Source organism: Camelina sativa, chromosome 12 (genome assembly GCF_030686135.1).
Source record: "Camelina sativa cultivar CO46 ecotype springtype chromosome 12, ASM3068613v1".
Lineage (NCBI taxonomy): Eukaryota > Viridiplantae > Streptophyta > Magnoliopsida > Brassicales > Brassicaceae > Camelina > Camelina sativa.
The window spans coordinates 18,746,620-18,770,461 of record NC_141891.1 but is presented as its reverse complement, the minus strand read 5'-3'; the positions used below and the strand labels follow the sequence as shown (position 1 = coordinate 18,770,461).

Below are 23,842 nucleotides of genomic sequence, written 5' to 3'. Positions count from 1 at the left end.
ATTGACCAGCCCAATGGTTGTAAGGAGTCTTGACTTGGATAAAGATCCATTTGGTCCAAAGAAGGACAATGAAGAAGTTCTTGGTCCTGAAGTGCCATACCTCAGTGCTATAGGAGCTTTAATGTTCTTGGCTAGCCACACTAAACCAGACATATGTTTTGCCGTGAATCTCCTAGCAAGATTTAGTTCTTGTCCGACCAAAAGGCACTGGAACGGTATTAAACACGTTATCTGTTACCTACAAGGAACGACAGACTTTGGTTTATTTTATACTAACTATAACAAGAAAGGTTTAGTTGGTTTTGCTGATGCAGGTTACTTGTCGGATCCGCACAATTCAAGGTCTCAAACAGGCTATATATTCACACACGGTGGTACGGTGATCTCATGGCGTTCTATGAAGCAAAGCATTATAGCAACCTCATCTAACCATGCAGAGATCCTAGCAATTCATGAAGTCAGCCGTGAATGTGTTTGGTTGAGGTCCATGACTCAACATATCAAGGCAGATTGTGGGATGCTCGACAATAAGGAAGCAACAGTCATACATGAAGATAATACGGCCTGCATCGCACAGCTCAAGGGAGGTTACATCAAGGGAGATCGGACGAAGCATATACTACCAAAGTTCTTTTTCACACATGAACTACAAAAGGCTGGAGAAGTTCAAGTGGTTCAAGTTCAATCCTGCGACAACTCAGCCGATCTCTTCACCAAAGCACTGCCGACAACAACATTCAAGAAGCTCATGCACCAGATTGGGATGCAGAGACTTAAGGACTTCAGGGATGCTTAGAGCAGGGGGAGCAATGTGTGTTGTACTCTTTTTCCTTCACCATGGTTTTGTCCCACTGGATTTTCAAGGTAAGGTTTTAATGAGGCAGCATCCCCAAGCACATTGCATCGATCCCTTAGCATCAACCTTGTTATGTCATCCAAGGGGAGTGTTATAAACCACTTAAGGATGGACTTCATAACCAAGCCCATACACGGTCCATAGGTGTTCAAGACTTAAAGCCCATCGGCCATGTCCTATTACTAAGTCGGTTTATGTCTTTGTACTACTATATATATGTAACCTCAATGCTTAAGATGAATAAGAATAGGAGTTTCTAGACTTTGAATCCTCTTGTTTTACAACAATACTAGATTTTAACCCGCGGTACACCGCGTGCATATAGTTTTATTATTATTTATATTTTATATTCTATTTGTTTGTTAAATATTGGATATTTTATAAATAGAGAAATAACCTAATTTTCCGGCCGTTTGTGCGACTAAATATATCTATTAATTTTTTAACCTGTAATATACTATATGACCATTTGTTTATTATATTTAGTTTGTTTTGTTTAGTGTTTGAGATTCTATTTTGATTTTTAATTATTATAACAAAAAAATAAGGGATCTAAATACATAATAAGTCATTTATATGATGTGATTAAGTCACATTTTTCCTAATGAATTAATTATTTTACACAATCCTAGGTAAAATAAATTGATTTTATATGTCAGATATTATAATACTTATAGTGTTGGCAAATAATAAAATAAGTATTTAATCCGTTTTAGCACATATTTAATAATATTTTATTAATTCCAACATGTCTTTTTGGCTTTTTATAACCACATTATATAGTATTTCTTTTTTAATTTTACATAGTCATAATATTTTAAATTTTATTAAATTTATATATATATTAATTATAATATTTATATAATAAGGAATCGAAGTTCTTCTTACGTTAATAATCAAAACTCACATGTTTGGAAAATAAAATGGAAAATATATCATAGTTTATGTCTCTATATAATATTGATTGCTGTTTTTTTTTGGTTGGAATGAAATGTAAAATATTTAGGAAACAAAATCTGAAATGATGTTGTTTTTGGAAAGTTTTTAGGGATTAAATTTGTAAATAAATTTTTAATTACATATAACTTCAAGGGTAAAACACCAAATGTACTTAAAAAATGTTAATATAGATTTAGGAAACAAAATCTGTCGTGATACTATTTTTGGATATTTTTTAGGGGTTAATGTTGTAAATAAAAATTTAAATAATTAAACCTAAAAGGGCATAACACAAAATGTACTTCAAAAATGTTAATATAGATTTTTTTTTTTTTAAATTCCAGTAATAAATAACTTAGAAAAGTTTAAAAATTTTGGGTAATTAGTGCCTCTTGAGGGAATCGAACACTTGACCTTCCAAGTAACATGGGGCACTCTTCCCAAATGAGCTAAGAAATTAACATTAATAGCACATCACTTAAATGATTTTTATAAAGGGTATGGGGCACGTGCCCCACCTAGTGCACACGTAGATCCACCCCTGTTTATTCCGATGTGTAAAATCTGGAGGAGCTCTTCAGATTCTTGATTCCAGAGTTATTGGGAGGTTCTTGAGCAAACAAGATTTTTCAATGGGAACAACGTAACTTGGTTCAGATTCTTAGTTTTACTATCTTTCTTTATTTTTTTTTTCTTAAACTAAAAAGTAAAGCTGCACTGGGCATCAATTAATTTTTAAGAGATCAAAGGTTCTTATTTTTTAAAAAGTACACAATTAATTCATAAAAAAATTAAATAGTGTATAAGATTCCCAAAATAAAATCCCCTAGTGGCCTTGCTCTTAGCTTTACTATCTTTCTTTATTTTTTTTTTCTTAAACTATAAAGTAAAGCTGCACTGGGCACCGATTAATTTGTATTTGTTTACAAAGGTTGTAAGAGGGTAATGTATGAAATATAACTCAAAGTCATGTAAGAGCTACAAAAAAAACATGATCAAATAACTTTATTTTTGTTTAGATAAAATTCAATAAAGTTCATATAACTATCAAGATCATTAAAGTTCATAAAAAGATCATCAAAGTTCGTATAAACGAAAACAGGCACTGATAAAACTCCTCACTCAAATTTACATACGAATTGGCATGCTGTTGAACTTAAAGTGATTGAATCTCCTGGAGCGTCGCCTCTGGAACTTTCTCAAACACGACTGTCGCAGTCTTTAAGCGACAAGCATATTTTAAGATATATTGCAACAGATGACTCGCTTTCTCCGTCGCAATTATCTTTGTCCACTTGAAAGTTTCAAGAGTCGATAACAAACATTTAGGAACACAATTTAGTTCATTCTCCCAGCTAACCCATGGACTGAAAAGACTCATTGCATGATCCTAAGATCAAACATGAGAGCTTAGCTTAAACATTAATTGAAAAGTAAATTAAACCAAATGAAAATGACTATAACGAACAAACTTACAGCATGCTGATAGATCTCCAGCTCTTGTAAATTAGGAGAATCGTTGAGTAACCGGGCAAGTAACTTTGACCATTTTGAATCACATTGACACAACTTCAGATGTTTAAGATGATTGAAGACAATACCCGCACGATATAACGCCTGCACACGACGGCAAAGGATTCAAAATTAAGAAAACCTGGTTTAGTGTCAAAAATTGTTTTGATATGAAAACATATATTACCTCTTGGGCATCGACTCCTATGCATAATGTAAGACGCTTAACAGATGTGATTGATGAAACAAACTTGTCCAAACCAAGGTTTACGGAATCAATATATACCTCCTCCAGGTTGGGCATTGTGTTAGAATCAAAGAAGTAATTATCATCCTCACTAGCACCGTCATCAATAATTTTGAAATACTTCAAAGAAGGAGTTCTTACCACAAGCTCACGAAAATCATTAGTTCTTAATATCTCAACAGTTAGTCTCTGTAAGGACGGGACAATTACCTTCCATGTACCAAAATAGTCAAACTCACTAGGTTCCAACACTAGATCTTCAAGAACAGGGCAACTGGAAAGGAGTTTCGGAAGAGAATTCTCATCTGAGTAAGTCACACGTCGAAGGAGCAAAGTTTTCAAGAAGGGGAGACATGCCATGCGAGGAACATCGATGTGAAAATCGTCATTCAGGTTCAAGATCACGAGCGATTTGCAGATATACAAACTACTAGGCAATCTAGCAGTCTGACTCGTAAAATTAAAGAATGCAAGACTTAACTCACGGATACAGTGAGAAACTGCAAATGCAACCCATAGTTCGATAGCTTGAGGCTCAAATGTTTGAACTGGTCCATTGAACTTGAGATGCAAGCTTTCTATGACTGGAGCTTTATGAAATGGCAAATTCAGATTTATAAAACGCTTTAACCTCTCTTGCTCAGCAGCAGAATAATCGGAGCAATCGAACTCAAGCTTAGGCAACCACATCCAAAGAAACTCCCATCGCTTGGATAAAATACTCGTGCTAACTGCAGTTTTAGTTGGGAGAAGCAGCAATATCTTCAAGAGTAATTCATCAGGCAACCCACTAATCTTATCCTTATCTTCAGAATCTTGACATTTCTCTTTTTTTCTCATCGTTGATTCTCTTGTCATTTCTCTTGTCAATGACTTAAGCGCCGTCTTGCAATACCAATATTGGGGTCTCCCTGAGTAAGTAACAAAGAAGAACATAAGATAACCGAAGAAAATCTTAAATTGTCATAGGTTTGGAGTTGAGATAATATATATAAGGACTAGGCCGACAAACATGCTTGTCCTCTTAAATCCTTAAAATTATCGTAAATGTTCACTCAATATTTGATACCATATTTATGTAAAATCTTGAGCAAACATATATCCAACAAAGCCTTATATGTTCCATATATTCTACAAGCCTATTCAAAATCAAACCAAAAATTTCATGTGTAACAAATTTAATGTCACACCCATTTCTCCGATTATGTAAAAATCCTAATTGTATCAACTTACCTCATGTTCTCAAGGAAAATGGAGTATCGAACTGCGTCTTGATTTAGAATCGGATTTGATTTCGCTTGCTTCTTAATTATGAACTCTTTAGAAACTCCGCCTACCTTCTTCTATCCATTAAAATCGCCTTTTTGTTTTTTCTCTCTAGAAGCAGGTATCATGTTTTATCTTCAAACCCTAGGAGTATCTAAATACCCTTTAAATATTTCCAAACGACGTCATTTCGAGAAGAACAAAAAACGACGTCGTCCTATATTATAAAATAATTTCCGTTTAAGTATTCAATAACAGTTTGACTTATTTAAATACGGTCGAAGTAAGTAAACCAAAATCTAACATTGTCAAACAAAAATGTTATGATTCTTTGGGTAATCTTCAATGGTAATATATAGCATTTACAAATTCCATACTGTTATAATTTGCTATTAGTGCCCACCATTTTTTGTATAATGTCCGGATTGTGTATGATTAAACATTTCATGTTACTTTCTTCTCTATGTTGAAGCTTGACAAACAAAATAATTTTTTTTTTCTTAGTCTTCTCTAGCTACAGAGGTATAATCTTCATTCTTCTCCCATCAAACACTCCCAGCCCTCTGATTTCCTCGATATTATAGAGTAGGTAACGGGTACGTACACCGTTCAAAACTCAGAGCTAACTAAAAAAAAACTATGCAATTTCAAAATCATCAAATACTCCCCCAACCCTCTGGTACGTACATAGACTAGGTATGTACATCGTCCAAAAACTGTGATTTATCATAAGAAACTGGCGAGTTTAGATACTACTTAGCCTATACGGACTGCAGCAACCTCTTAAATCGATTCACAGTGGAAGTGCTTATTGGATTGCTCATGTTTTTTTGTGGGCTAAATTTTTTACAAAACTCAAAAGTTAGAAACATTTTTTCTACTGTTTGTAGGCCATAGACAATTTTCATTGATTCAGTTTTATTAAACAATTAAAAATATAAATGTATAATTAAAGTTTTATTATACAGTATATAGTAACACAATAACCAAATTAGTCTAAAGCAACCTAATAAAAACAACATTCACCTCGTAAATAACAGAAATAGAAGTAAAATAAAACCTCATAGGCTCATACATATATGTTGTTGAATGATTGATTCTTGACCGCGTCGAAATATGGAAACGCAACGCTTAGACGAGTGATCGAATAGAAAGAACCTAAAACGACGACGCGCCTTAAACGCCAGACGCGCCTGTAAGAAGAAATCGCGTCGAGAACAAACGTCGTGTAAAGGCGAGTGAAACCCCAAATTAAAAAAAAAAAAAACATGTTCAAGATCCCTAAAAATTCCAAAAAATAAACGAACCCTAGATTTTCTCTTCTCTCACGCTCCTTTGTTCCTCACTCGCTTCGCTTCCCTCACTCGCCTCCTTTCGTGTTCTTCTCTGCTTTGCTCTTTTCACTTCACAATTTTGCCTTCCCTCCCTTTGTCGCTCTCTGGGTGGCCCAAAAAAAATGCAGTAAGCCACCAAGCCCAGAGCAATCCCTCAAGGATTGAAATTTCCATAAAATTTTGTGCTTTCTTAATTTGTATTCTCAGGTTTCATCCTCTATGATACAGTAAAGTCTCTATCTTTGATGCTGATGCTCTATTGAAAGTTCAGTTCTTTCACCAATTTGTGTGAATGTTTTTGCTCAAAATCGGAACTTTTCTAATACTATAAGTATGTTTGAAAAGTTCGTTTTTTTGGTTTTAGCGAATATAAAAACTGTTCAATGGTTCTTATGAAGTTTGGTTGTGCCAATTTTTCAGGTGTTAAGCTAGATTATGTAGTAGTGGAAAGATTCTAGTTTCAAGTTTCATGGGAGCTAGTTGTGGGCTAGTTGCTTTGGAGTGTGTTAGTGAATCCGAATGTGGCTAACTTGAAGGATGGATTTGCAAGAGAATCAGGTTAGTGATCATGCAGGGGATGAATGTATGGTTGACATTATGGTTGATTCGAGTAGTAGCAGAGATGTAGGAATTGCTGATGATCTCAAAGCAGGAGGGGATCTTGGCTTTAGTGGTGATGTTCAGGATCATGAGCCAAGAAATGGTATAAACTTTGAGTCTAATGATGCAGCGTATTTGTTTTATCAAGAATACGCCAAGTCTATGGGTTTTACTACTTCGATTAAAAACAGCCGACGCTCTAAGAAGACTAAAGAGTTCATTGATGCCAAGTTTGCTTGTTCTAGATATGGTGTGACTCCTGAGACTGAGGGTAGTAGTAGTAGTCGAAGGTCGAGTATCAAGAAAACAGATTGCAAAGCGAGTATGCATGTGAAGAGAAGAGCCGATGGGAAATGGATCATTCATGAGTTTATTAAGGATCACAATCATGAGCTTTTACCTGCCCTTGCTTATCATTTCCGGATTCAGAGGAATGTCAAGTTAGCTGAGAAGAATAATATCGACATTTTGCACGCAGTTAGTGAACGGACCAGGAAAATGTATGTTGAGATGTCGAGGCAATCTGGGGGATATAAGAATAACGGGCCTCTTCTTCAGAGTGATGTCAACAGTCAGGTTGGTAAGGGTCGGTATCTGGCTTTGGAAGAAGGAGATTCACAGGTACTGCTTGAGTACTTTAAGCGTATCAAGAAAGAAAACCCCAAATTCTTTTATGCAATAGACCTAAACGAGGAGCAACGTTTGAGAAATCTGTTTTGGGCTGATGCTAAGAGTAGAGATGATTACTTGAGTTTCAATGATGTTGTATCCTTTGACACTACTTATGTCAAGTTTAATGATAAATTGCCACTTGCTTTGTTTATTGGTGTGAATCATCACTCCCAACCTATGTTACTTGGCTGTGCATTGGTTGCTGATGAGTCAAAGGAGACATTTGTGTGGCTGATAAAAACATGGCTTCGAGCAATGGGTGGTCGAGCTCCTAGTGCTATACTCACTGACCAAGACAAATTCTTGATGGCCGCTGTTTCAGAGCTCCTACCAAACACTCGTCATTGCATTGCATTATGGCATGTGATCGAAAAGATTCCTGAATATTTCTCCATTGTGATGAAGCGGCACGAGAATTTCTTGAAGAAATTCAACGAATGCATCTTTAGATCTTGGACAGATGATGAGTTTGATATGAGATGGTGGAAAATGGTCAGCCAATTTGGACTTGAGAATGATGAATGGCTGCTATGGTTGCATGAACATCGCCAAAAGTGGGTGCCCACTTTTATGAGCGGTGTGTTTCTGGCGGGAATGTCGACATCTCAGCGTTCAGAAAGTGTGAACGCTTTCTTTGATAAGTACGTCCATAAGAAAATCACGCTGAAGGAGTTCTTGAGGCAGTATGGTGCGATTCTGCAGAATAGGTATGAAGAGGAATCTGTTGCAGATTTTGATACTTGCCACAAGCAACCTGCATTGAAGTCTCCCTCACCCTGGGAGAAGCAAATGGCAACGACCTACACCCACACGATATTTAAGAAATTTCAAGTCGAGGTCTTGGGGGTTGTTGCTTGCCATCCTAGAAAGGAAAAAGAAGATGACAATATGGCTACGTTTAGAGTTCAGGACGTTGAAAAAGACGATGAATTTCTTGTAACGTGGAGCAAATCTAAGTCAGAACTTTGCTGTTTCTGCCGTATGTTTGAATACAAAGGGTATCTCTGTCGGCATGCCTTGATGATTCTGCAGATGTGTGGTTTCGCCAGCATCCCACCTCAATATATTTTGAAAAGATGGACAAAAGATGCTAAGAGTGGAGTATTGGCTGGTGAAGGAGCAGACCAGATACAGACCAGAGTTCAGCGTTATAATGATTTGTGTAGCCGAGCCATCGAATTAAGCGAGGAAGGTTGTGTGTCAGAAGAAAACTACAACATCGTATTGCGCACGCTAGTTGAGACCCTGAAAAATTGTGTTGATCTGAATAATGCTAGAAACAGCATGATTGAGTCTAGTAGTCAGCTTAATAATGGTGCTCATGAAGAAGAAAGTCAGGAAATGTCAGGCGTAAAAGCAACAAAAAAGAAGACTGTTTGTAGGAAAAGAAAGGTTGGTTTTTATTGCAAACCAATATATTTGATAGTCGTGCATGTTCTTAGTTTCAAAGGCTTAAGCTCATCAAATCGATTTTATGCAGGGACAGCAAGAAGCTGACCAAATGCTTGAATCACAACAGAGCTTGCAACCAATGGTTTGTGCTTTGAATTGAATTTCTGTAATTTAATTTGGTCATTGTTACTGTGCATTTTCTTATATGAGATAAAGAGTAGGATGTCTTGAATATCACTTTATAGTTTAAATATTTTAATCGTTTCTGTAGGAAACTATAAGTTCAGAAGGAATGGGCATGAATGGTTACTATGGTCCTCAACAAAACGGTCAAGGATTGGTATGCTATGTTAGTTCATTTTTACAAATCTGTGTAAGCGTTTCGACATCTTTTTCTACCCTGATACTCAAACCTGTTTTAACTGTGGATATAGTTAAATTTAATGGAGCCACCTCACGAAGGCTACTATGTTAATCAAAGAACCATCCAAGGCCTGGTGGGTTTAGTATATACTTGAATTCTTGAGTCGCTAAAATATGTGCCTTGTATAAGTTAATAATATGATATGTTATGGTTTATGCGACTTCAGGGACAACTGAACTCCATAGCACCGGTGCAGGATAGTTTCTTTGCGAATCAGCAAGCCATGCCTGGGCTGGTACATTATAAAACCCTCCAAACTGATAATAGAAGCATGGTCTTATTAGTAACTATTTTTCGTTTTATTGTCTGGCGCAGGGCCAAATGGATTTCAGGCCTCCTCCCAATTTCAATTACAATTTACAGGTCTCAGCTGTCTGAATAGATTCTGCCAAGTTGCTTCACTTTGAATGAGGATTATTATGTTTTTGTGCTTTAACCACATGTTGATTTTTCTTTCAGGAAGAGCATTTAAGATCTGCCCAATTGCCTGGTAATTCATCAAGGCAGCTGTAGTAACACGTTACTGAATATCTTTGAGAGAAGGTTTGTCTCAGGAAGAAGCTGTTTCAAACATGAGGAAGAAAAAACTCCAGATTCTTTCTTGGAGCTGAGTTGCTATGACAAGACGAAATCGTTTAGATTGGTTCTTTCTGTACATTATGGGAATTGGCTGCTTTTGATGTGTGGATGTGGGTGAATTATTGTGTATCTGATTGAATAATTTGGGATTACATAGAATGAAACATCTGTAGGCTGTAACACTTTATCTAGAAGATACACAAAGTCTCCTCTGTAATTTGGAATTATCTTCCTTGTTAAGTTTTACTAAGGAAACACCAAACTAGTCAAAGGAGCCAACCTAGAGAATAGAGATGATTAAATTTGAACAAAATTATCTTCAAATGCAACATAACAAGAGTTGAATTACGAAAATTAGAGAAAACTAGTTACATAATTTTGTTGTATAACAACAAATCACATGCTTGTATGGTTATAAATAGAAACACAAATTCACATCTGTAGGCTGTAACACTTTTATGTAAAAGATACACAAAAGTCTCCTATTGATTTGGAATTCTCTTCCTTGTTAAGTTTACCAAGGAAGTACTCAAAAAGTATCAAAGGAGACGAGCTAATTTTTTTTGTTTAATTGCTAATCCCGTAAAGACACTCCATCCCTGGTCGGTCGTTGGTGTTTGGTGGGTGTGACGTGACCCAGACTTGGTGAAAAGGATAATAATTGGGGAAAAAAATCAGAAATTTACCAGAGTTGGTGAAACAAAACATTTGCAAAAAAAGAAACAAAAATCAAGGTTGAGACTTTGAGAGAGATACAATAATTCCCAATGGAGAAAGTGAATCAAACCTTCTTCTTGTCTCATGGATCTCCAACTTTAAGCATAGATGATACCTTAGAAGCGAGACAATTCTTCAAATCATGGACTCACAAAGTTCTTCCTCAAAAACCCAAATCGATCTTAGTCATCTCTGCTCATTGGGACACCAAATACCCAACCGTTAACACTGTTCTTCGCAATTCCACGATCCACGATTTCTCTGGCTTCCCTGATCCCATGTACAAGGTAACCACAAAAAAAAAAACCCTAACTTTGTTGGTCAATCAACAGATTCGCAATTAGGGTTCTTAGATCGTTGAATGATGCATAAAGTGTTGATTTTATAAATCTATTGGGTCTGTCTTTTGAATGTTTTTGTAGTTGAAATATGAAGCCCCAGGAGCGATTGAATTAGGGAAGAGGGTTAAAGAGTTGTTAATGAGAGAAGGTGGAATGAAACGTGTTGATGAAGATACAAAGAGAGGACTTGATCATGGAGCTTGGGTTCCTCTTATGTTGATGTATCCAGAAGCTGATATACCTATTGTTCAACTCTCTGTTCAATCAAACCAAAATGGGAGTTATCATTATAACATGGGTAAAGCATTAGCTCCAATGAAAGATGAAGGTGTGCTTATCATTGGCTCTGGAAGTGCTACTCATAACTTGAGGAAGCTAGACTTTAGTATCGCTCATGGCGGATCGGTTCCTTGGGCTTTGGAGTTTGATACTTGGCTTAGAGATTCTCTACTTCAAGGAAGGTTAGAGAAAGTTTAAACCTTTTTTTGCTGCTTAGTTTTATGAAAAGGAATCATTGATTGTGTGTGTGTGATTTCAGATATGGAGATGTGAATGAGTGGGAAGTGAAAGCTCCAAATGCGAAAATGGCGCATCCATGGCCCGAGCATTTGTATCCGTTACATGTTGCGATGGGTGCAGCGGGTGCAGATGCAAAAGCAGAGCAAATCCACACAAGTTGGCAACTTGGTACCTTGTCTTATTCTTCCTATAGCTTCACTTCTCCTCTTTGAAACATTTTCAAGCTTCATCTCCTTCACTTGTCTTTGATTAATTAAGCTTTTGTGTGTTCATCTAATAACCCCAATCCTATCTTGACTCTTGTATACAAATACAGATCCTCTGAGTCTGTACTATTATGTATGAATATGCCATGTGAATTTGAAATAATTGTGTTCTATATCTTTGTATACATATACAAACTGAAGCATTTGTAACACTTTATCTCTGTATTAGTTTTTCTCTGTTCATCATCTGCACCTATAAAATCTCAAGAGTGTTTCTGCTGTTATTTATGGTGACTAGTCACTATGTCTATGTGACGATTAGTCAAAAGTATTCTAAAATTGTGTTGGTGCTTATTATGAGCGGTTTCTTACAATTGTATTAGTAGCTGGTTTCATGTAACGTTTCATATAATTTATGTAATGCTACATGCACTACAACACGTACTTGTCAAGTTCTCATACATCCTAGGAATTCATGTCTCATCCTAGTATTCACAAGAGGTTTGCTTAGTGAATATGACTCATCCTAGTATTCAACAGGTCACAAACACTAATCAATAGAAAAATATATCCAATGTGAAACCAACTAAAAGACAGAAAAATAGATCTAAGTTACAGTAGATTCAATGTGAAACCAACTAAGTCACAAAAAAGAATTATTATCCAATCGTGAAACAAACCTAAATAAAAAGAACATCTATTAATTCAAAATTTGTATGGTTCTTATAATGACTCGTTCATGTAATTTTTGTTCATGTTTCAAATATGCGAAAAGGATATATTTTCTTAATAAATATACATATATTATATCATATTTAATAGAATATTAAAAAAAAAAAAGATAAAAAGAGGATAAATGGAGATCGAATGGAAGAAACAACATTAAAAACTCTAAGAGATAAAATATCATTGAGTCTTTAACTTAACACTTGATCATTTACACACTTCACTATATGGCCATTTTATTTATGTTGGAGTACAGTTTATGACTTCCCTCTCACTCACCAAACAAAGTTTGAGACCATGTCATATCCCAATAACCACTTTTCTTTTGTTTATTTGTCCTCACATCTTCAAAAACATGCTTTCAAAGTATTGCCGAGACGTACAGCTAGCTGTCAAGTGAACTAAGCAAAGAGCCAAGAGTAAAACGTATGCATATTTTACGATTTATTGAGTGGATTAAAGTGTCCACATTAATTGAAAATCCATTTTAGTTTTGGCAAACGTGGTAAAAATCACTTAATTATTAATATAAACCATGTGTAGTGGTATATTCGTTGTTTGCTAAAGTTCTTACACCACTACTCGGATTGAATTCCAAGCCTGATCGAGAAAAGGAGAAATTAGGTCCGATGGTCCCCCAAAACACAATAATTCATCGTCTTTTTTTTTTTTTTTTTTTTTTACTTTCTGTTTTGTCAACATATACTTCACAGTCTAATCAAATAAATTTTAATATGGTCAATATATGATAATTCAAAGATATTATACAAATGTCTTTGCTTTCAACCATTTCTAAAAGATTTATAGCATATTTCCATACGTTTATTTTTAAAAAGTGATTATACATTGTTATTTTATTTTATTTTTAAAAATATTAAATTTTATTGCAAATGTTATGATTTGAATTTCTAGTAGATATGATGGATGTGTAACTAAGTGAAATTTTTTGAAGTACATTTTGAAGTGCGATTATATATATATCTTATATAATATGAGAAGGTTTTTCTCAACTTTTGTTAAGGTGATGACACTTGGCATGTTATCTATTTAACACCTGTCTAATTTTGTTGTTTGGACCTAATTAACTAAATTTATTTGTACTTTGGACCTAAGTAACTACTGGCCCATAAAACAAAACAAAAAACTCTCAACATTTCATTTTTTCCTTCTTCAATAAGAACCAGTTGTAGGCTTTTTATGATCTAAAGCCACCATTTATTAGTTTGTGGTTTCATCCTTGGAAAAAACTGATAGTTTATTTTGAAATGATAAATATTGGTTTCAATCTTATGTATGATTCAGGGGTAAGAACAAATTTGAAATTATGTATAAATTTTATTTATGGGTTTTAGTCTTATAAATGATTCATAGGCAAGAAAGGATTCTAGATTATGTTAGATTATGGGATGTTTATGTGTTCTCCAATTCTCTTATCAATTCATAAATTTTTGGCTCAAAGTTTAAATTTTGGGTTTCCATTCCTTCTTAGTTTCTGGCCTCTAATCTTATATAATCTAATGGTGAGATGTTTTCCGTAAGTAATTTGATAATTGCTTACTCATTTATTCTTCATTAGATCTTACCAATTTTTTTCCATAAAAGTATAATTCATTCTGTTTTCCATAAAATTAGAATTCAATCCCTAATTATCTAATGTCTTTCCAAAAATATAATGACTGAAAATAATAAGAAGAATTATATTAATAGGTCCATGGGCCGGTCCGGCAATTTTGGATGTCATACGCCAATGTCTTTTAAAAACCCTTTTTATTATTGTAAATAAAATTATAAAAATAGTAATATAAAAATTATTTTCATTGATTTCATATTGTAGTCCGTTTTCACATTTTTTTAATCTTTTCAATGTTTTCATGTTCATTTAAACATTTATATGAAAATAAATATCATATTGCCTAACAACTCATTATTGTTTTATAACTTTTCGAATATGGAAACTTTTTTATTAGAGTTTCAAATTTGTTTTTCTAAATTAAGTTTTACTTTAAATCTCAGTAACAACAGGTTTAATTAACATTAATCTAATGCTCATTCATCAACAATTCAAAAGATGAAATAGGTTCTTACATAAACCTAATAAAATTTCATTCTTAAATTGGATATATCTACATGAATAATATACTGTTTTCTTATATAAAATATAAAATTTGGACTTCTAAATTTTTTCGAATTTATATTAAAAAAATCTAATAATAACTGAACTTATAATTCCTTTTTACAACATAAAAGACCTAATACTTTTAGCCTAAAATATGCCCCAAAAAATTTGATTTTCCCATACTTGGTTTCACTTGCTTGGCCTATGGGTCGGGCCTTGAATCATGTTTTATTTTTACTTCAAGTTATCGTGTTTGTTGGTTGTATTAATATTACTACATCATAAAGAAATGAACTATCATGATTTAATATGTTGAACATGTTAGGTTTTGTTCCTTTCTTATATTTTAGAATCTCTATTTTCTTTTTCTTTTGGGCATTCATGTTGTAAAGCAGGCTAAAACTTCTTTTTATTGGACGATGCATATGAGTCTCTCCATTGTAAATTTAGTTTCTTATTAGTCTTCATATTTAAGAAAAAAACTTATTTAAACTATTATAAAAAAGGAAAATGTATGTTACTATCATATGCTTAAAAACATGTTGTTAAGCTTATGATGTCTTTTTATCTCATGGTAAAGATATGAGTTGCATTTTTCTATACTATATCTGATTAGTTTGGCTTCTATAGTTTTGAGTAGTATATGTTAATTGTATATTGGTATCATATATTTTTAGGAATCTTAGTATCAAATAGCGCATTTTCAAATATACCTCTTTTCATATATCACTTTTCAATAAAAACCTTTTCATGTTGTTCATTTTCAATAATACCCATTTTCTATGTATAAATGACTAAATTCTAAATTCTAAACTCCAAATACTAAACCCTACCCCATGAAAACTATATCCTAAATGTAAAATAGAGAACCTAGACCTAAAAAAAATTCTAAAATTAAATTAACATATTGTAATTTGTGTTAAAGAGGACAATAATGAAAATAAGAAAAAGGTATCTCAAAAATGATATTTCTAACAAATTCTCATATTAGAAAGAGGTTCCTAAATTTCTCTGTATTATAAAAAAAATATTATATGTTGAGAAATTCAATGGATCTCTCACCAATGCACATGCTCTAATATGTCTTGAAAATCTAAAGGGAGAAAAAAACATAAACACTCTACTATGCAATCAAAAATTTCTCCATGTGTTGAAATACTCTATAAAACTATATATAAAATGATATTAAACTCATGTAACATCAAAAAAATGAACCCAAAAAAAAATTAAGATGACCAGTATATCTTAAAATCACAAAAATAACCATTGCTTGCTGACTAATCGAATAAAAACTAATAATCTTCAAATTACTAAAATTGAACAACAATGTAAGCTAAATTCGTGCGTAGTACGAGATGACTTCTAGTATATATATACTTTTTAGTATACGGAAATTAACCTTTTAATTATTAAACAAATGTGTTTTGTTTTTTGTGTAGTAGATGGCTGAAATTGACAAAAATAAGAGTGTTGCTTTTATCACTTTGAAATATTTGGGAGAGGACATAATCGAGTTTGGTACCGTTTTAATTAACTCTAAGACGTGATACCAGTGGTCAACGAGCATATATGCATTAAAGAATCTAGTTCAAAAATCCTTCACCTCAACAATGGATATGTTTTCTGAGGTCCATAGGCTCCACAAATATCTTGATAACAAAGTTTGGATATACCATAAGACTGAGATTATTGTTCCATAAAACTCTTTAGCGTCTCTAACAAATTAATTTCTAGAGCTGAATGCATGATAGATACTATGGATTGGTACAAAAAAAATTTTGGAGAAAGAATTATTAATAAGTCGCTCAAAGGACTTGTTAGACACTATCAAGTGGATATTGGAAAGATTGGAGGAAAACTTGTTTCTCAATCAAGCAACAAAACTGCAGGACTAGTACGTGCATCTTGAAGTTTTTAAGTTCTCTCTAGACTCTAGGCGTGAAAAATTGGAGGATTTTCTGGCCGAAATCACATAAAAAAGGAGAAGAAACAAAACAGTGTCAAGACCAAAAAAAAAGAAAGGAAGAAATATCGGTTGCACCACACCACAAAAGAGGCAGACAAGGCGTGAGAGTTAGAAAAAAGAGGTAGATTTTGATTTTTGATTTATAATTTTTCAGTTTTTCTATGTTTCGGTTTATTACCAAATTAGTTGTTTGTATAGAATGTAGTGCAACTGATATAAGACACAAGATTTGTAACATGTCTATTTTTCTTTTGTATCCTCACTTGAACCTGAATGTAGATCAACAAGTCAACAACATGTGGAACATTTTGAAAGTTTTTAACACAATTTGTGAGAATTACCCTTTTAATTTTCCTGATGAAAAAACAAAAAATTGGTGAGAATTACTTTTTTTTTATTTGCTCTATTTTATATTTAGAGTATAGTTTGGAGGAGGTAGGCTTTAATATTTAGATATTAGAGTTTAATTTCCAAACTTAATTTCAAAATATTATGCTATTTTGGAATTTATATAATAAGATGTTAAATTTGTAAATAAAATTTATTTTTGTGCTATTTTGTGAGAATTGCCCTTTTAATTTCCCTACTGTTTTTAGTCGATTAATCTGCCTATTTTCTTAGGTTATATAACGTTTATTTAAATTTTTGTTACTTTTGACCATGACGTAATTAAACCCCATCAAAGAGAAAGTGCTTCGTCCACTAATCAACAATATACGAATTTATTCCCTATCCTTAGGTTTTATTTTAAAGAAATGGAACTGGTGAAGAAAAAAAGATGGAATCATGCGACCACATCAACAGACTAAAGCCACTAATTACCACACAAGGCTAGTCTTTCACAGATGAAAATTTTAATTAAGAAAAATTCAAAAGCACACGAAAATCTCATGATCGTAGCTTATATAATAGACATATAATGTTAGAGCTTTCTTAGCTTATAAATAGACATATTTAGTCTTAGATCTTCTTCACAACCAAAACCTCTCAAATGGATTATCATACCAAGAGCATGCCTAATCTATTGTGGCTTACTGTTCTTTTAATACTAGTCGAAGTGGTTTCGTGTGCTAGACAACATCATAAAAGTCTCTTCGCCAAAGAGGCAGATCTCGTGACAGATTTGCCCGGACAGCCTGATGTGAGTTTCAGACATTACGCTGGTTATGTTCCTGTCGATAAATCCAACGGAAGAGCTTTATTTTATTGGTTCTTTGAGGCCATGGATCTCCCTAAAGAGAAACCTTTAGTTCTCTGGCTTAATGGAGGTAAACACGATATAATTACAAATAAAATTTGTAATATTTATTTTGTAATGATAACATGTGAAATAATAGACTGATAACGGCATAACGCGGTTTCCATGCATACTTAAGTTTGTAATTTTCTTATGTTGTCTCATGGGCGAGAACATTTGGACTTTTGTTATAGGTCCAGGGTGCTCTTCTGTGGGATATGGAGCAACACAGGAAATTGGTCCGTTTCTAGCGGACACCAACGAAAAGGGACTTAAATTTAATCCATACGCATGGAATAAAGGTAATCTTGTTTTATTATAAGTACAATTTTGCTATCATCATATAATTTTTTAATGATTAATGAAAAGGGTTGGTTTGCTTATGCATGCAGAGGTCAACATGCTGTTTTTAGAATCTCCCGTTGGCATTGGGTTTTCGTATTCAAACACAACTAGCGATTATCTAAATCTTGATGATCACTTTACAAGTAGGTCTATTATTCATACTATATATGCTCTTTTTGTCCTTAAAAGTGGTGTCTATTATTCATACTATATACTATATAGTCTTAGTTTGTCCTTAAAAACTAAAGGATTTCATACATAATATTAGTAAAACATAACTGTATGTTTTATTTTATTTTTCTGTCATCAGAAAAAGATGCATACACTTTTCTTTGTAACTGGTTCAAGAGATTCCCAGAGCACAGAGGAAATGAGTTCTATATTGCAGGAGAAAGTTACGCAGGTTAAAATAAAAATCATCTTATTTTAAGTTTTAACTAGTATGTATGTCTAATGCGGTTTTATAATTATTTTGGCCAACGTGAATATACTTAAATTTGCAGGAATATACGTACCTCAGTTAGCAGAGGTTGTGTACGATAACAATAAAAAGAACAATGATTTGTCGCTTCACATCAATCTTAAGGGTTTTTTGGTAAGTTTGAATATCTCAATACTAGCTAAGTGTGACTAAATAAATTAAACTATAAAATTTGCATTGCGAGATCCTAAATTCAAATCATATGTTCAAATTGGCTATGTAGTTGGGGAATCCTGATACATCAAATCCAGATGATTGGAGAGGCTGGGTGGATTATGCATGGAGCCACGCAGTGATATCGGACGAGGCACATAGAAACATAAACAAGTTGTGCAATTTTAGCAGCGACGATGTTTGGAGCAATGTTGAGTGCAATGAAGCCATGGCAGAAGTTGACAAGCAGTACAACGAGATCGATATCTATAGCATCTATACCTCCGCTTGTAAAGGAAGTTCTGCGCAATCGTCTTACTTGGCATCAGCACAATTCAATACAGATTACCACATTAAATCTAAGAGGGTATGTCCGTATGTGTATAATATTTTTAAGTTATCACATCAACAAAATAAGTATTCTTTTATTTTACGCCAAAATTTACATTTCCAAACTAATACTTATTTTAATACAAAGGGTATAACAAAATTATCAAATTTTTCTTAATTGTGTAAAAAGTAGTAAAATGAGACTCTTTATAAAATATAGAGGGTATTAAAAAGCTATACCAAGTAAACGTAACAAATTTTTATTGTTTGCATGCTTTAGATGCCACGAAGGCGCTTGGGTGGATATGACCCATGTTTAGACGATTACGTGAAAATATATTATAACAGAGCAGATGTTCAGAAAGCTCTTCACGCAAGTGATGGAGTCAATCTCAAGAACTGGACCATTTGCAAGTATGTGTTATCTATTTTCTTTTTCCTTTTTTTTTTTTTGTATGATAGACGATAAAACTTGTCTGAAAATGTTTGATATTATGAGATTACAGCATGGAGATCTTTCATAACTGGACGTATTTAGTGACCTCAGTATTGCCTATATACGAGAAACTCATCGCGGGAGGATTAAAGATATGGGTTTACAGGTAAATTACATGCATTCATAAAACAAAAAATTAAAAATCAGTCATATCCTCCTATTCATCAAGATTGATTATTTAATTTTAATCAATGACTAGGATTTTTATTATACAAAAAAAAATGTGTTGAAAATAGAGTAATAACAAAATGTGTTGCTTCTTACGCATGTTACCACTGTACATTTTAAAGCTTTTCTACTTTATATATGGAAGACATTAATTTTTGTTACTCTACATACATAACGGCCATCCCACTAAACCGTTGGCTTGGTTTCCTTTCTGTGATGGCTCTCAGTGGTGACACAGACGGATGTGTTCCAGTGCTCGGAACTCGGTATAGCTTAAACACACTTGGCTTACCCATAAAGAAAGCTTGGAGACCATGGTACCATGAGAAACAGGTCAATACATGATCACAATTCACATATGATGGATCCTCTAATTAATCGGTTAACTTAGATTCTTATTTGATTATGATTAGACCGGTACGTAGTTTCTTGATGATTCTTATACTGCAATAATAAAGAATACAGGTAAGTGGGTGGGTTCAAGAATATGAAGGTCTAACATTTGCTACGTTTAGAGGAGCTGGACATACAGTGCCTAGCTTCAAACCAAGCAGCTCCTTCGCTTTTTTCTCGGCCTTTATCAAAGGGGTTCCTCTGCAGTCCTCACGGGTAGAGTCGAAAATCCAGGATTAAAAAGATGATTTGGTACTCATATATGGAGCCTTTTAAGGTTTCAGAAGGTTTTGAAGATTGTGGGGTTTTGTAATGTGAACTTGTCAGATATGGCTCATGCATAAATAAAGATTGTAAGCCCGAAGATGTGTGTTACTATGTAACTTTTTATGTAATGATCATTATGATCAAAGGAAAGCTTTCAACACTACGTCAAGTAATTTTCAAAATGTACGTTTGCTGAATCATAAGCAATTCTTGTCTCCCATTTACACTCTTTCAAGTTAATATTGAGGTATTTTTGCCTTTCCTAAATTTCATTTTGACCTTTTCTTTAGTTTACACCACATCCCATTTTTGGCATGAATCGTTGCGCCGCTCACGAGTTCAACGGATTCCGGCGGTCCACGCAGCTCAACATCGAATTTCTGCAACAACATGGCTAGTGCAACGGTAGATTCCATTAGGGCAAACTGGTCACCGATACATTTCCTTGGTCCTCCACCAAATGGTAAGAATGCAAAGTCTGCTATGATCTGTTCTCATCATAATACAACTCAAAAGGTCAGTCTTATTACAAGGCATACGAGAGTTAAAATACAGAGAACTTTTCAGCTTTACGTATGTAGAAAGAGTGATCCCTCACTAAGAGAAAGATTTGCAAATTTTGGATTTTCACCTCGTTCGGATATAGAGCTCCAGGGCTTCGAGATGGATCAAAGCCAGCCCATCCTTCTATTCCATTGCTCTCCTTTGTTCTTAAAAACCTCTCGGGCTCAAACTCGTGGGGATTATCCCAGAAGTATGGAGATCTATGGAGATTGTACACCTGTAAGCAAATACACAACAGGGGATTCTAAGAGAAATCCGGGTTTCTATTGAGGAACGACGAAACATTTAGAAACTGCCACTCACAGATATGAAGATATCAGTTCCTTTTGGAACTTGATGACCACTTTTTTCACCTTTGTACCCTCCTGTGAATGCAATCAGTAGAGAAAGACATGGGTAAAATAGAGATATATGATGTGTTATAATCATTATAGCCTTTTCTTGTTTGTCAGTGCTTAGCAAGTTTAAAATTTGAATATACCAGGCAAGGTTTCTGATTTAAGAGTGCGTCTGATGAGCAAAGGTGGCTGAGGATAGAGACGAAGGACTTCAACAACGATCAGTCGTATGTACCTGCAGAAGCATGGAACGGTCAACGATTTAAGTAGAGACCAAAAGAAAAGATTTAAAGAAGATGTCTTTCAAATTAACGTACTCGAGCTTTTTCATTGATTCATAAGTGGGTGGACCTTCACCAAGCACGGCATCAATCTCAGCTTGAGCTTTCCTAATCTTTTCAGGATTCTGCAAATTTAAAAAAGAATGCTAAGACTGTACAATGAGGTTTAAAGCAGCCACGGAAAAAATGTAAAAAAGACTGTTAAGTGCATACTTGTGAGAGAAGGTAAACAGCCCATGTAAGAACTGCTGCTGTTGTCTCGTGACCAGCAATTAACATAGTCATCAAGTCATCCCTCAGCTGCAGAAACAATTGTGTCAAAAACAGATAAACCAAACACAAAAGAGTAAAAGTAAGTTTGTTAATCAGAAAGTGAAAAATCTTACCTGCCGGTCATCAATATCAACACCGCGCATATCGACTAAGAACCGCAAGAGACTTGCATCCTATGGATACAAGAGTATACAATCAGAGGAGTTTCATAATGGGATTAAAAAAAGGTAAGGAGTCTTAGATAAACCTTGAGATTAGAGTAGTCCCTTTGCTGGAGCTTCTCTACATCTGTTTCCTGGGAGAAGAAATAACAAAATGAGAACAGAACAGCAGACTCAAGAACAAAAGAAGTGAAATACCTCTCTTGTCTCTTTGGCATTTTGAATGAGTCCATCAAGACAATCATTTATAATCTTCAGATCGCTTTGGAACTTCCGTTGCCTCGGAACTATCCATCTGGCAGGAGGAAAATTCCAATACGGGAAGTAAAAAGTAGATCGATGCTCTGCCTCGTAAAGAGTTCCATAAACTGCCTGTGATGTTAACAGAAAACATCAATGGACCAGCATACCTCAAAAGACTAGTAAAGAGCCAATTCAATAGTAGAATGATTTAAAAATTCAAATACCTTAATCACAGGGGACTCTTTTGTGACAGAGCCAAAGTCGTAGTTGAACACGCTAAGCCCTATAATATCAAGAGCTAGACTCGAGAATTCTGCTTCCAGATCCAACTCGATCACGTCCTCTCCACTTGAAACTTCTTTCTCCCTTAAGAGTCTCTCAGATTTCAATATCATTTTCTCCGAACAGTCACTAAATACTTTGACCATTGCCTCCAGATACAATGTATGGAACGCAGGAGTTATAGCTACAACACATAATGGAAGGAAACAATCATTAGTGCCATGGGCTTGTGATACTGCAATATCTAAAACATGGAGATCACAACGTGCTTCTACCTCTTCTCCTTAGCTTCCACGTATCTAGATCAGCTGGTATCAACCCTTTTCCCATAATCGGCTCCAAGATCTCAGCAAGAACTCCCTAGATAAACACAGGACATTACTTGATGGTACAGAAGTAAACAAAAGAAATGTCTCTTCATCAATCGAATACTAGCTCCGGTTACCTTGTCATAAGAAAAAGCGTTTTCCCGTAGGACATGCCTTGCAACAATAGGATCTGAGATGACAACAAAAGCTTTTGGACCAAACGCAAGCTTGTACACTCCTCCATGCTTTTAAGCCAAGAAAAAAAAACCACAGAATCAAACAAACTAGTTAACAAAAAGTAAAAACATTGAGATGATGAATCCACATTATAATATGTACCTCCAAGAACCAGTCGTAAAGCGATAAAAAGAGAGGCTTTCCAAACAAATCAGAGACAGCTCCTTCAGCAGTAGGCATTGAACCCAAACTTCCACCACTTAAGAAATTAGTAAGAAGGTTGCTCGCATTGTCCAAAAAGTTACCATTCGTCTTTGGCTCTTTGGTATCAGTAGATTGACACCTAACCAAAAAAAAACTTTCCCCACGAAATCAAACTCCGTTTACAACAACTATACTATTCCAAAAGCTCTGACTTTGTCTTCTTTGGTTCTAAATTTTCACAATCCCACATTAAAAAATCAATACTTTATACTGCAAAAAGCCCCCAAATTTCATCAAACCTAAACCTAATCTTGAAATTGCAAGCAAAGAAAAAGAGATTTTGAAAGGTGGATAAAGCAGAGAAACCCCAACCTGATGGAAACTGAAGCTCTCCGGGAATTAACAGAAGAGGAAAGAGTCTGAGAGTAATCGGTCCTACCCAGATGAACACCGCCGCCATGGAAGTAACAGGAATGAGTAGCAGCGGCAGGGAAAGCCATGGCTGCAGCTACCATCTTCAAATGAAACGAGAAGCTCTAATTCTAAAGATTGAAGAACTTTGAGCATGTTTTGTTTTCTACTTCTTTACTTTATCTATATGCTGAAGATGGCCACTTCCAGCATAAACGACACAAGATTGCACTTGCATTGCAACAAAGATTGTTTAGTGCTTACACTGACACGTGTCTTTCTATATCTTACTCAACAAAGATTTAGCACATGGTCAGT

At 34.5% G+C, this 23,842-nt stretch overlaps 5 protein-coding genes across 8 annotated transcripts; 3 read left to right on the top strand and 2 right to left on the bottom strand.

The window, feature by feature from the left end:
• Positions 1 to 2,787: 2,787 nt before the first annotated feature.
• On the bottom strand, positions 2,788 to 4,966 carry LOC104773038 (putative F-box/LRR-repeat protein At4g15060). The gene is made up of 4 exons (XM_010497582.3): positions 4,788 to 4,966; positions 3,495 to 4,465; positions 3,272 to 3,412; positions 2,788 to 3,185 (listed from the first exon to the last, which is right to left on the bottom strand). The coding sequence occupies exons 2-4, from the start codon at positions 4,410 to 4,412 to the stop codon at positions 2,952 to 2,954; spliced, it is 1,293 nt and encodes a 430-aa protein (XP_010495884.2). The 5' UTR covers positions 4,413 to 4,465; positions 4,788 to 4,966; the 3' UTR covers positions 2,788 to 2,951.
• Positions 4,967 to 5,926: 960 nt separating this feature from the next.
• On the top strand, positions 5,927 to 10,086 carry LOC104773039 (protein FAR-RED IMPAIRED RESPONSE 1). Of its 4 annotated transcripts, none has more exons than XM_010497587.3 (8): positions 5,927 to 6,281; positions 6,575 to 8,818; positions 8,907 to 8,960; positions 9,090 to 9,158; positions 9,253 to 9,315; positions 9,409 to 9,477; positions 9,558 to 9,605; positions 9,702 to 10,086. In XM_010497587.3, the coding sequence occupies exons 2-8, from the start codon at positions 6,692 to 6,694 to the stop codon at positions 9,753 to 9,755; spliced, it is 2,484 nt and encodes an 827-aa protein (XP_010495889.2). In that variant the 5' UTR covers positions 5,927 to 6,281; positions 6,575 to 6,691; the 3' UTR covers positions 9,756 to 10,086. The 4 variants fall into 4 exon arrangements, with proteins under 4 accessions (XP_010495889.2, XP_010495887.2, XP_010495888.2 ...); XM_010497585.3 differs by having other exon boundaries at positions 6,016 to 6,381; XM_010497586.3 differs by having other exon boundaries at positions 6,047 to 6,419.
• Positions 10,087 to 10,268: 182 nt separating this feature from the next.
• On the top strand, positions 10,269 to 11,850 carry LOC104773040 (extradiol ring-cleavage dioxygenase). Its single transcript, XM_010497589.2, has 3 exons — positions 10,269 to 10,825; positions 10,961 to 11,340; positions 11,418 to 11,850. Exons 1-3 carry the CDS (start codon positions 10,589 to 10,591, stop codon positions 11,608 to 11,610), a joined length of 810 nt encoding a protein of 269 aa, XP_010495891.2. The 5' UTR covers positions 10,269 to 10,588; the 3' UTR covers positions 11,611 to 11,850.
• A 5,500-nt stretch (positions 11,851 to 17,350) lies between these two features.
• On the top strand, positions 17,351 to 20,445 carry LOC104773050 (putative serine carboxypeptidase-like 30). The gene is made up of 10 exons (XM_010497598.2): positions 17,351 to 17,680; positions 17,844 to 17,951; positions 18,042 to 18,137; positions 18,305 to 18,397; positions 18,498 to 18,589; positions 18,699 to 18,995; positions 19,239 to 19,372; positions 19,465 to 19,560; positions 19,850 to 19,955; positions 20,088 to 20,445. Exons 1-10 carry the CDS (start codon positions 17,404 to 17,406, stop codon positions 20,253 to 20,255), a joined length of 1,467 nt encoding a protein of 488 aa, XP_010495900.2. The 5' UTR covers positions 17,351 to 17,403; the 3' UTR covers positions 20,256 to 20,445.
• Positions 20,400 to 23,801, bottom strand: LOC104773041 (cytochrome P450 97B3, chloroplastic). Its single transcript, XM_010497590.3, has 14 exons — positions 23,486 to 23,801; positions 23,072 to 23,252; positions 22,870 to 22,977; positions 22,700 to 22,784; positions 22,367 to 22,608; positions 22,098 to 22,271; positions 21,986 to 22,033; positions 21,852 to 21,911; positions 21,679 to 21,765; positions 21,502 to 21,590; positions 21,328 to 21,419; positions 21,150 to 21,211; positions 20,914 to 21,063; positions 20,400 to 20,770 (listed from the first exon to the last, which is right to left on the bottom strand). Exons 1-14 carry the CDS (start codon positions 23,626 to 23,628, stop codon positions 20,552 to 20,554), a joined length of 1,740 nt encoding a protein of 579 aa, XP_010495892.1. The 5' UTR covers positions 23,629 to 23,801; the 3' UTR covers positions 20,400 to 20,551.
• Positions 23,802 to 23,842: the final 41 nt, after the last annotated feature.

Coding starts and splice junctions, on each gene's coding strand:
- LOC104773038 (XM_010497582.3), bottom strand. CDS start 4,412: ATGACAAGAGAATCAACGATGAGAAAAAAAGAGAAATGTCAAGATTCT. Junction 3,413..3,494: donor TAGGAGTCGATGCCCAAGAG/GTAATATATGTT, acceptor CGTCGTGTGCAG/GCGTTATATCGTGCGGGTAT. Junction 3,186..3,271: donor TGGAGATCTATCAGCATGCT/GTAAGTTTGTTC, acceptor GTTTGATCTTAG/GATCATGCAATGAGTCTTTT.
- LOC104773039 (XM_010497587.3), top strand. CDS start 6,692: ATGGATTTGCAAGAGAATCAGGTTAGTGATCATGCAGGGGATGAATGT. Junction 8,819..8,906: donor CTGTTTGTAGGAAAAGAAAG/GTTGGTTTTTAT, acceptor GATTTTATGCAG/GGACAGCAAGAAGCTGACCA. Junction 9,159..9,252: donor AACAAAACGGTCAAGGATTG/GTATGCTATGTT, acceptor CTGTGGATATAG/TTAAATTTAATGGAGCCACC.
- LOC104773040 (XM_010497589.2), top strand. CDS start 10,589: ATGGAGAAAGTGAATCAAACCTTCTTCTTGTCTCATGGATCTCCAACT. Junction 10,826..10,960: donor TCCCTGATCCCATGTACAAG/GTAACCACAAAA, acceptor ATGTTTTTGTAG/TTGAAATATGAAGCCCCAGG. Junction 11,341..11,417: donor GATTCTCTACTTCAAGGAAG/GTTAGAGAAAGT, acceptor GTGTGATTTCAG/ATATGGAGATGTGAATGAGT.
- LOC104773050 (XM_010497598.2), top strand. CDS start 17,404: ATGGATTATCATACCAAGAGCATGCCTAATCTATTGTGGCTTACTGTT. Junction 17,681..17,843: donor AGTTCTCTGGCTTAATGGAG/GTAAACACGATA, acceptor CTTTTGTTATAG/GTCCAGGGTGCTCTTCTGTG. Junction 18,138..18,304: donor TCTTGATGATCACTTTACAA/GTAGGTCTATTA, acceptor TTCTGTCATCAG/AAAAAGATGCATACACTTTT.
- LOC104773041 (XM_010497590.3), bottom strand. CDS start 23,628: ATGGTAGCTGCAGCCATGGCTTTCCCTGCCGCTGCTACTCATTCCTGT. Junction 23,253..23,485: donor AGAGCTTCAGTTTCCATCAG/GTTGGGGTTTCT, acceptor TTTTTTGGTTAG/GTGTCAATCTACTGATACCA. Junction 21,766..21,851: donor TTGATATTGATGACCGGCAG/GTAAGATTTTTC, acceptor TTGTTTCTGCAG/CTGAGGGATGACTTGATGAC.